The following is a 12462-nucleotide window of genomic DNA, read 5'->3' on the forward strand; positions in this document are numbered from 1 at the left end:
TCTCCTCTCCCATTCCCCATCACAAGAGGGGCAGGGTAATGGGTCGACGGTGAACCAGGCCACGAACACTGTGACGGGTGACAAATTGCTTGTGTTAATGCCAACCCGACTAGGCCCTTAGCACATGGCTTAACAGCCCCTGCAGCGCCTCTTAACTCCTCTCACAGCTTGGTCGTGACATGACATCAGGCGTCTGCGTGTCAACGAGTTTTCATTTCATTTTAGCGCTTCCTTAAAGTAGGGGATGGTGTATGGCCCACACCAGAACAACATTTTAGGCAGTGTGCATTTCCCCACCAAGGAAAGAATGAAGATGGGGCAGTGGCAACTGCAGGTTTAAAAGCTGCAGAAGTGAGGTTACCAGGTAGGCTTCAACACGTTTTCTTTGTCAGTCTAGAGTAGGGGTCTTCAAACTGGGGGATGGGCCCCCCCTTGGGGTGAGGGGCTCAAGTGATCCCGAGGGGATTCCAGGCTATGGCCAAAAAAAACATTATTCTAATAACATGGCTTTGTGTTAAGCTGAAAACACCTAAGTGGCAGTAAGCCGCTTGGTAATGGGCGATCAATAACATTTGTTGTCATTTATATCCTAGCTGGGAGTATGTGTCAAAAGAGAAGGGACTCCAAATATTCTTCAAAACCCCTACCCTCACTTCAAATAATTACACTGTGGGTGCTTGAATGCATTAGTAAGGCCTTGCTGACCAAAACAGTATGGTTAGCAATCATGTATTTGATTGCATTTTGCCAATTTAATAAAATAATTATGAAAAATTCTGAGGGGCCCTGATGATTTTTTTTTCCACTGGGGGAGCAGCATTAAAACGTTTGAAGCCCCCTGCAGGATGGAATACAAAGTGCTGCAGTTCACAAATGCAAAAACAACAGTGGATGGACAGAATGCAGAACAATGTTTTACATTCACCCCAGTACAGAGATCTGGTCCTAAATCCATCGTTTTTTGCACTCCACACCCCCCCCCAGTTCAGACATGGCCACATTTAACTTTCCATGCCATTTGTGTATTGTTCTGAATCTGCACCACAGGCTACTGCCTTACTGTAAAATTAAATATTTAATTTAGGGATTAGCGGATTATACTATGTTTTAGGGGCATAGCACAAACCCTGTGGCATGTAGAACAGTGCTTAAGTCAGCACAGTTAAAAAAACAGCAAAATTGGTAAGCAACAAATGGGGGTGACCACACAAAAAGAGGCACATTCTCGAAGTATAAATTAAGGAAAAATCCTGCACTTACAGAGCAGTTTGGCTCACTGTCTTCTTGTTAGAATGGCTGGTGGCCTTATGGAGACTGTGAGCTTGTGAGAGATGAACAGCACTTCATGTCTTCTGATGGGGCATCTTTTATCATCTGATTTATATGTCTGAATGGTACGATGGGGATACTTGACATCTCTAATTGTGAGGTGTGTGCCTTTTGTTTTGTGTTTGTCTTGACTAACATTGGTGAGTCAATATGCATTTACACTAGACGGTGTAGGTACCTAAATACATAAATCAATAAAGAATGCATCTGTGCATGAACATAAAAGAAGCTTTTCTAATTGAGAACTTCAGAAACAATTTGTAAATGGCAGCAATGATGATGGAAATAACAAAAACGTTTAAAAGATGCAGAGGCCCGCGTTGTGATGGCTAGCTTCCAAAAGGTGTACAACACTCAATTAAAAGAATTCAGTTTTACAACATCAGTTCCTTAGACACATTAATGTAAAAAAGAAAATACCAACATTCTGCAGGAAAAAAGGTTGCTAACGTTTCAAGCCCCAGGTTCATAAACAGAATGGGGAAATGATCGGGACTGGGTGATTGATACGAACTCGCCATTCATGAGGAGTTAATTAAACTCTCATCGGCATTTAGCAGATTGAGACCGACCCCCAAGGTACAGATTTCTGAATGAAGTGTAAATTTAAACAGCAATCCTTTTGTTCAAAGACTATGGTCGCAGAAAGAATCTTAAGTTTAGATTTGATGCTCACTCTGTTAACATAAATTGGTGGCCCTGTTGTAAAACACTTACCATTTGATAGACACGCAATTAGGATGTATTTCTGCAGAAAAATACAGCGAGGCAGCAGTGACCATTTACACAAGCCATGAGTGTGGGTTAGGGTTTTACATTGCGAGTGTAGCGGGTGAAAGCATACAGGTGGGATCAATTATCCTCTGATTAAGTGTTAAGGTCATATTGGGTGCCCTTAAGGCATTGATAAGGATGGATGGAGCAGTAGTGGTATTTGAGGTAGCCAATGCTTATAAGATTTGATTTTGAGAGAAAGGTATATATTTAATACTTGAAATGCTAAAAGCTTCAGACTAAAAAAGAAAAGTGACAAGGTGTCTGACTCCGAGGAAGAGAACGTGCTTCTTTGAATAGGACGCTGTCAACATATATGATGCCAGAAACTGGATCTAGCAAAATTTGAAAGAGAACATTTATTTATACACTCAAGTCTGTGGAGTAGAATATAAGTTTAAAGAGGTTTTCAAGGCAGTCTTTTGTGATCTTGTGTAGAAGGAAAGTGAAAGCTAAGATGAAAACAGGTGAAACAGCTGGTACAGATAAGTTAAATGTTAAATTCCACAAAGCAATCAACAATGTGGCGATATTCACTCAGGCAAATTAATGATATATGATTTAAAGGGGTTAAAAGGCTCCGGTATCTTGGGGTCAAGCAACAGAGAAACGTCCACAGTATTGAGAAAACTATGGCCCAAAATCCATGCCTAACAAGCATTTTCAATGCAATAGGCCTCACCTTACTGAAAGTTTCCGCTTTTCACATTGCACATGATAATGTTTGTTAGATTTTATTTTGTTAAAAAATATTCCAGCAGTAGCAGAAGTAATGAAAGAAAATCCACGAAGTAAGAAAAGGGTGCAGTACCATAGGCTGTTACTAGGTGTCTTTGTGGAGTTGTAAAGGGACCTCTATTAGCCATAAAAAGGTACCACACCCTACTTATGCTACTGCTGGGATATTTTTTAACAAAAAAAAGCAATCAGTCTCCCATTAGTTTGAGTTAGAGCTATTGGCATTGTAAATAGCAATGTCTTTTACCTATGTGTTATGGAGTGTATGTAGGTGGCGTGTAGTGGAATTATGTGGGTCGTATTGGATTAGTTAGTTGTGCAATTGTGTGGCGTGGAATTGTGTGGTGTGGATAGGATACGTGTAGTAGAATTATGTGGCATGGTGTACTGTGGAATTATGTGTATAGTAATTATGTGGTATTTAATGTACTTGAATCATGTGGAGTGGGATTCTGTGTTTTGGTGTGTAATTATGTGAAATGGTATTGTGTGTTGTGGAGTGGTGTGTAGGGGAGTTTAATTATGTGGTGCACTGTTGAATGTTGTGGCATGATTTGGAATTGTGTGGATTGAATTTGTGTGGTGTGGACTGTATATATGTGATGTGTAGTGTAATTGTGTTGTTGAGTTATAGTGGAATGGTGGTGTAGCATGGAATAATGTGGTTTGGTGTTGAATTATGTGGTGTGCACTGGAAATGTGTGGAGTTGAAATGTGTGACATGGAACTGTGTGGATAGCATTGCGTTTTTGTGATAGAAAAAACAAATAGTTAATAGCTAAGCTCCAGATCTGTGTGTTTGGGTGTTAAAAAAAAGAAAGTGGTAGAGGTATTGGTGTTGTAAATGTAAATATCTTACTTATGCTTTATAGACTGGAGTGAATGTATGTGGGGTGTAGTGGAATTATGTGAGTTTTTATTGGATTTGTTAGTTGTGGCATTGTTGTGTTGCGTGGATTTGTGTGGTGGAATTATGTGGCATGGTGTGCAGTTGTATAATGTGGTTAGTAATTTGGTGTTTATGACTGTATTGGAATGGCATTTTGTGTTGTGAATTGTTATTTAGTGGAATTTAATTATTTGGTCTGCTGCTAAATTTTGTGGTATGATGATGTTGAATTATGTATTCTAAATTTAATATATATATTGTGTAGAGTGGAATTGTGCTGTGAAGTGGAATTACGTGGTGTGGTGTGGAATTATGTAGTGTGGAATGGATTTGTGTGGAGTTGAATAGTGTGGCATGGAACAGTGTGGCGTTGAGGGAAAATATGTTGAATGGAATTATATGGTATGGTGTGGAGTATATTTATGTGGATTTTGATGTGTCATAAAATGGATTTATGTGGAGTGTATTTATGTCGAATTGAGTAGAATGCAATTAGGTGGAGTTGAATTATTGTGGTGTTGAGTGGTAATATGTGGATTGGAATTATGATGTGTGGTGTGGAATTGTGTGGCTCTGAATTGTGTGTTGTGGAATTGTGTGGCGTTGTTTTGATTTATGTGGCACTGAATGCTTTTTATCCATCTACAGCAGTGTTGACTAAGTACATATAAAAAAAAGCCTTCCATTTAAAAATGGTGAAAACATCACGTAAAAGCTTCAGAAAAACAATGTTAACATTCGTACAGTTTCCAGAAAGAAAGCTGCCCTGTTTACAGTTCCTTAGTGGGCAGATTCCTTTTTTTTTTATTCCACTAAAGGAGGAGTCCTTTTGTAGGAACCTGTGGGTTATGGTTGTTTGCTTATAACACATAGCCCAGATGTATAGGTTACATCTAATATGCCCTGTTTACAGGCTGTGAATTCCCTTGGATTTTGAATTATATTATAGACACTTTAGAAAATAAAGAGATTGAAAAAAGAATTTTTTTACTAAAGTAGCAGACTATCGAATATTAAAGAAAAAAAGCCTTGGAAGATATCACAAATATTTTTTAATGATAGGTTAGTGACCTCGTAAATGTTTGTTAAAAAATAGATATAAAAAGAAATGGATGATTTTGACAAAAATTCCACTGTGTATCATATTGTAGTAACAGAAAAGCAGCACATGTTTCTTTAAAACAGACATAGCCTTTGGTTGCTGAGCCTTATCTTATCTGGGCTGTCTCCTTCCTGGAGCACCCATAAAAAAGCTTGCTAGAAGTGTGAACACTTAGCAAAAAACTCTGTTTAAGAATAATAAAAAAGCTAGCTTTCACAGAGCAGTGACATTTGCATTTTTTAAAGCTTTGTGTTCTAGCAACTGAAATGTGTGCTAAAGAAACACACTCCCTTTGCATTAAAGCCAGGAAACTTCATTAAGTGACAGTAAATGAAGGATGCAAGGGGCTGTTACTGCATATATAATAAGAATAACAGGATTTATAAAGGGCCCTCCCTCCTCCTATGCCCGTGGAGACAGCACATTTGGACACAATGTGTCTTTAATGCATTGCTAAACTGTCTCTGCAGGCATAGGAGGAGAGAGTGCACTTCATAAATAATATGACTCTTTGAAAAGTGCCACACTTCACCTTTGTGGAAGTTGTTTTTAACATCTGAGTGGCAGCAAAACTCTTGTTTTTGAGAAAGAAAAGGTGACTGTGGGGAAAACTACAGTTAATGTGGGTTTCCCAAAAAAAAGTGTTTTTTCTAAGTTTAATCTTTCTCTGCCCTCATGCATTACTAAACTCTCCGTTTACAACTCTCATTTCTGCAGGGCAATTTAAACAAGCAACAGGAGGGAGGGATGTTGGTGCTAATTAAAGCTGGGTGGGAGTGTCAACTAGCAGCAGAAAGCATTGATTAAAGAAGCAGGAGGGAGGAAGAGGGAGCCGAGGAGAGGGATCATCTCTCAGTAGTAAATTGATTGTAAACAAGCAGTTGCAGATTGCAGGAAAGCATGTCGTACGTGTAATAAGAGAAAGCCATTTAAGAGAATAGTGCCCACTGACAGTAAATAAACATACTGGGTAACACCACAGTAAGCGGGCCAGTCCTCATGGGAGGTTGTAAAGAGAGACAAGGAGGTACCAAGGAGCGACTACTAAGCCTATTGATGAATCAAAAGCCATCTTTTACAAAGGCCAGGAAGAGAAGCCAATTGTAAAGATGGGCAGAAAATGGGCAGAGCTTAATGCATATACACTGAATACTGCATGTCTTGAAGAGATGGCGCAAGCGCTGCTCGAAGCAAGACCTAAACATGACCTAATAGTTTCAGCAATCTCACAAATTCACAATGCTTTAAAGAGATTTGATACATGTAGATGCTAAGTGGTTCATGAGCAATAGGAAGCTGCAAGAAATAAATTGTGGTTTTGTCAGAGACTCAAACATCTTAAGTTCTACCATGCTCCATCTTGGTATATGCACTTATTACTAGGCCTGGGCGGTAAATTCCGTTCTGCTTGCGGAATTTGCAGAATTTCACATTCCGCTGAGAACGTGGAATTGCCAAAAATTCCACGATCCGCGGCTTTACGAAATTCTTTGCTTGTACCCGCTTTCAAAATGCGTGTTTGCAAGATATTTCTCCCCAAGCACGCAAACACCATTCGGGAACAGGAAAAAAGCATCACGAATACACAAACAAGCAATTCCATGTGTTCACAGAGAACTTTTGCGTGCTCGCAGAGAATTTTTTCCGTTTCACTGAAGTTTGCGTAGCGCGACCACGCAAATTACGCCCATCCCTACTTATTACATAATAACTGCCTCATGTGTGCAGTTGTCAAGAAACACTTTCTAATAGGTTTACAAGTTTTCACAGTCTTTATCTAGCAGTTGAAAGAAGGAATGTCTGATTGTAGTTGTCCCTAAAAAACGATTAGACTTAAATACCTTAGAGTCAAAAAGGCATTCTTACAGTTCTCCTGCATGTTTTCCTTGTTAATGTCTGCCACCATGAAATATACATTTTAATGTTAACCCTCCCCAGTGACCGTGCCCTGTTATATGAACCTGATATGTGAGGGAAGGACGTTCACTTTGGGCAAGCATGTGAACTTTTATCCAATGGTCTACATGTTGTAATTGCTCATTACAAATCAGAGACCACCAACCCCACTTCGATAATACAATGATACTCATCTCTACATGAAAGTATCCTTCCCAGAAGACATGTTGTTGCTGCAAAGATTATTGAATGAATCCAGTCATAGGAATTGAACCATGACCTGAAACCAAATTCAACCTAAATAGAATTCGTACTAGTCCGAACTTCCAAATACTCCACACATATGGAAATTTGGCCAAGAACATTGAGACTACTGGAGAATAGCTTGTTCAATATTAAAAATGCCAAATCCCTGTGGGTCACATTGGATATCAATCTCAGCCTTCAATCTTTAAAATTTCCCTCATGAAAGATGAACTCAGTTTCAAACCAAACTCCTTTGAGTAATCAAACCATTCCTTCCTGAAAATAATTTTAGTCAAGAAGTCTAATCCCTAGTTTTGTCTAGATTAAACTGCTGGGACTCCTAAGTAACATGAATCATGAAGTTATACCAATCTTTCCTCAAGCAAGCTCTTCACACACTCTCATGTAAATTCGAAAACAATCTTGATCACTATGTGGTGGCTTCAAGTTGAGGCCATTATTGTACTAGAGCTGGCACCTAGTACCCACAACACTCTAAAATCAAAGACACAAATTATTTAACCAAAGAATTATAGTTGATGGCGACAAGTGATGTTAGACCTGACAGCCTTAGGGTGGTCTCCCCCCCAACATTTTGCCTACCTCCTCCATTTTTTCTGACATCTTTTCTGCTGGCTTTAGGAATCTGGGCACTTTACAACTACTAACAAGTGCTAAATGGCTTGTGCATGCTCCCCTAAACATAGAAATATTCCCCAATGACATAGTTCATTTACTTATAAATCCCTAGTAAAGTGCACTACTTGTGCCCAGGACCTGTAAATTAAATGCTAAAAGTGGTTCTGTGGCACTCATTGCGCCACCCACTTAAGTAGCTGTCTAACCATGTCTCAGGCCTGCTATTGAAGAGGCTGTTTTTGAAGTTTACACTGTCGTTCCGACCTGGCAAGATAAACCTCTTTCCAGGTCAGGCTGCAATGCATCTAAAATACAGCATATGTACTCTTAGGTTTTACATGCCCTGGTAGTGAGAAACTCCCAAATCCAATTTTCACTACTGCAAGGTCTATCTCTGCCATAGGCTAGCATTAGGATCAGATTATTACATCTTTTAAAGTGTAATTCCCAATTGTGAAGAGACAGACTTTTCAAGTTTGATGTCTCTGGATTCACAATTTAAAATCACAACTCATGGTAAACTCAGATTTTAAACTGCAAGTCTGAAAATGCCACTTTTAGAAAGTTTCCATTTTCTTACTTTAGCCATTTGGTGCCTGATGCCTGCCTTTGTTCAGTATCAGCTGGGTGACAGATGGGCTTTGGGTATTCCCTCTTGACAGCCACACACAAAGGGCTGCATACACCTCCACATTTGGTCTGGAGCCAGGGTAGAAGGGGAAGACCTCTGTGCACTCCAAAGACACTTCTTTGAAGTCTCCCCCCACTTTAAAGGAACAACTGGTTATAAGTATGACACCTCTATCACAATTAATTCAGTACACTTCTGATCTATGAAGACTGTCACGAAGGAGAATTGCTGTGCTGCTGAAGGACTGCCATTCTGCTTCACTGTTGTTTTACTGGACTCCGGCCTTGCTGTGTTGCTCTGCTGCCTGCTGTTCCCCTGCATGGGTGAGAAGGACTGGACCTGCATCACTTGAACCCAGAGTGACTCCAAATGCTTGCTATCTTGCCTGCTTATTTGAAGTCCTAGGGACATAACTTACTTCCAGCCATCCTATTCCTACATCTAGATTCTACAATCTGTCAGTTTTCGCTGCCAAGTGGTGCCACCCCAGACCTGGACCCTTGAAGTGGGCCTAAGGTGTTTGCCCTAGCAAAACTGACACATCCTCTCTTGCGTGAGCAGAATTGACGCATTGCTGTTGTTACAGGCTTAGGACTGGTGCATCACCCTCGGAACTAGTGCATCACCTTTAGAGCCGCAGATGCGGAACAAGCGCATCTCTGGCACTGCATGGATAAGATTGATGCATCACCTGTACTAGATGGAGAATCACGGAGTATCGCCATTGCTGCCTGGATAAAATCGATGGATCACCCCTGCTGCATGGGAATGTATCACCCCTGATGCATGGCGATGTATCACCCCTGCTGCATCACTCAACTGCACCCCGCATCTTTGTCAATGCAACAAGGATCAGGATGCTTTTGTTCAGCGAGCCTAAGTGGGTCCCTGTAACCTGCCCACGCTCCATCGTGGTCATCTTGAATTTTTTACTTTGCCCCAATCCAGCACAACCAGATATCCCGAATAGGTGTTTATTAATTCTAAGTGCTATTTTACAGTTTATTCTTTAAAAATGAAAATCTCAAGTTCAACTTATTGAATTTTTGTTCATTTGGTCTTGTTTTATTTAAGCTATATTTCTCTAACCTGGTGTAAAGTTTCATTAGGGGGTTTTCACTGTGTTATTGTATGAAGTGCTGAACAAATAATTTACCCTTTGCATCTTACAGTAAGCCTGAGTGCTCTGGGCCAAGCTCCCAGAGGGTGAGAACAGGTTAATTTAGAATGTGTTTGTGACCGACCCTGACTAGGACTGTGATTCCTGCTTGGATGGCAGGCATACCTATGCCAACCAGAAGCCCAGTTTCTAACAAGTGACTACTAGGGAGCTCAGACACCATCCTTTTGAATTCCAAATCTATAGAAAGAGCAGTTCCCTTAAACAATCTTTGTCTGGGCGTGCACTCAAGGTGCACAACTCCAGCATGCCATTTATCAAAAATGATTCCCTCCCTCAAAGTCTTCAAAAGAAGGATGAAAAGTCTGCAATTTCACTGATACTTTGCCATTTGATTAGCAACACTGTTTTCGCAAAGAAGCAAGAAGATACATCCATTATTCTGACTGTGGGCCCACCCCAATGACCAATTAAGTGGAATCCCTATATTTGACATTAATACTTAGATCGTAAGTGTCTATGGTCCTATACCATGTATTTTGCTAAACTTTAAACCTGCCCTAAATTGCTTACATGTTGCTCACCCCACAATTGAGCAAATGTCAATTTACCATTAAATATTTTATTGTGAATGCCAAAAGCATGTAAAAGAGGCTATTTGTACATAGAAAATAAAGTTTAGGTATGACATGTCATTTTATAACTACATAAAAAGTTACCTTTGATATAAAATAAGGACATGGTATGGTAAAAACAGCACAAAAATTATTGTGGAAACGTTGTAAGACTAAAAAGTGGAATTCTGACTGAGTCTACGGTACCATGTGATTATCTGACAGTTAAATGCTGGCCTAGTCCTCCATTGTGAAATCATTTGCTATTATTATAGACATAGACAAGCCATCAAACAACATTTCTAGAAAATAAGAATTAAATTGGCAGTGAAAAAGTTAAGAAACCACATCGGCGTGTTAAACAAGTTATGCCCCTTAAAGTCTGTACATTCTTCATCATTGAAATAAGTTTCACTTACCCAGTGCTGTTGAGATAACTCTGGCCAAAACTGCAATCTTTTGACAAGGATGATGGATTGTACCAAAATGCAGGTAAGCATTGGCCGTTGCTATGACGTTCATATCCATAATCACTGTCCAATCAAAAATGAAAAGATGATCAGTTCAGCATTCGTGTGCTACGACGAATGTGTAGTGCTTGCTTCTGCTAAAGATCGGCAAACAGAAACTGGCACGATACATCGTTTCTAGCAAAAAAATCATCAAATCTACTTTAAAGGAATATTCCTTTCCACAGCTCCAAAGTCATGTACATCAAAACACAGCTCTATCAATTGATTATCTGGAAGTTAAATGTGCCCAACTGGTGGTATCTTTGTCTATGTCATGCATTCTCCCCATCGTGTTATGTCCCCTGCTGCTCAGCCAAAGCGACTGTGATGCAATGAGAATGCTGGTGTGTGCATGGTTTGAGAGAGTGTCAGGTGAGTGAAGGGGCTGAGCACCAAGGTTGCTGCTCCCAGTGGGGCATTCCTTTTCACCATCTTTATCTGTAATCTGAGACTTCTACCTTATGAATAAATCTGATCCTGTTTCACTATAGTATTGGCTACCCTGCATCTTTATGTACCCCACAACTGTCTATCACAGTACCTGCCACGTGGGTCATCATAACCAATTGCAAAGTGAGTTACTGGATAGATGTTCAGATATTACTATGCAGAGTGAGAGAAGGAGGCAAGGACCTAGGGATGGAGGGACGGACCCAAGGGAGAGGCACGGTGGATTGTGCATTTAATTAACATTTTTCTCCTAACCATGTGTTCTTGACAAGTATTTTAAAGAGCAATCAGAAACTTGCAGTAAGCGCATGAGTCGGTGAACACTCCGGTTGTCCTGGGAGGATAAGAGATTGCAAAGTTTGCTTCTAGGAAAGAAGACACCTGCTTTGTAAGATTAATCGTCATGGTGAATGTATGCTCTCTTGTGTTCCAGTCTGTGGTCTGGAATTAACATAGCTGATGTAAAATGCTTACAAGCACACTTTAATCAGCAGATGCCAAGCCCGGCATAAATGCTGTAGTATTTTAAGACGCAGCTGAAATCTGCAGACACAACAATTACTTTATTCTTGAAAACAGCGGAAATTGATCTTCGAAACAAAATGGTCACATCAATCTCAATTTACGTTGCACAAAAACTGCAGTAATCATGTGTAGTTCTCTCTATTCAGTTGAATGCGTAATAAACAACCAGGGTGGCATGTCACACTTCATATACAAAGACAAAAAACATTACTAAATATGAAATGATAAAAAGGATTTCCACAGACAAGTGTACGTTTCCTCTGCAGTGCCTTTCCTACCATCATGGGCGAATCCTACCCCAGCGGCTTTCTGTCAGTCAGGCTCCCTGTACATATAAGACTCTCTGTCTTGTAAAGTAATTCTCCACTGTGGCCTCAGCTCAAAGGCAATTCCATTACTTTCCACTAAAAGCACAAGCTGTGGCATGCGCACACAAGGGGCGTCTCTACAAATATTTGTATTTTTGGGGCAGAGAACAAACATGTGGGGACAGACACAAGTTGTAGGTCCACCTATGATGGGTAATTGCTCCAAATTATTTTGTGCGAAAGAATGTGTGTGTGTAGATAATTACAAATGTACTCTCATTCTCTCAAGCTGCACCCAAATATTTTATAAATAACGTATATATGTATGTATATCTAGATATATAGCAAGATGTACTTTTCGTAGAAAACTCCTTAGAGCGTGAGCCGCCTTCATCCCTCCACTAGCACTATCATTTTATTTCCTAGAGGCGCATATACAAATCGATGGCATAAGATGTTCACTGGAATGTCGATCCGACTCTCTGCCTACTTTTACAGTTTCCAAATGTGTCTCTGTTTGCATCACGATAATATGTCTACAGATGTTTAGGGAAATATATATATCACTTGGGTGTAGGCGCCAACAAGCCTATCTAGTTTGGACATTTTCATAGACTCTGTTTGGTCTCACCTCTGTTTTTGTTCTGACACTAAAGTTACAAGTGTCTGTGCAGGCCCACCCATCGTTT

The 12462-nt window shown here is 40.1% G+C and overlaps 1 protein-coding gene across 1 annotated transcript in view; it reads right to left on the reverse strand.

Annotated features, from left to right (window-relative positions):
* LOC147712037 (VPS10 domain-containing receptor SorCS1-like) overlaps positions 1–12462 on the reverse strand; it is a 2945658-nt gene that overhangs the window by 547074 nt on the left and 2386122 nt on the right. Inside the window, exon 17 of the mRNA XM_086922756.1 lies at positions 10398–10511. Coding sequence (XP_086778882.1) covers positions 10398–10511 — 114 coding nt within the window. The remainder of the gene's footprint in view (positions 1–10397; positions 10512–12462) is intronic.

This window comes from Lissotriton vulgaris, chromosome 5, assembly GCF_964263255.1.
Source record: "Lissotriton vulgaris chromosome 5, aLisVul1.2, whole genome shotgun sequence".
In the NCBI taxonomy this organism is placed as follows: Eukaryota; Metazoa; Chordata; class Amphibia; order Caudata; family Salamandridae; genus Lissotriton; species Lissotriton vulgaris.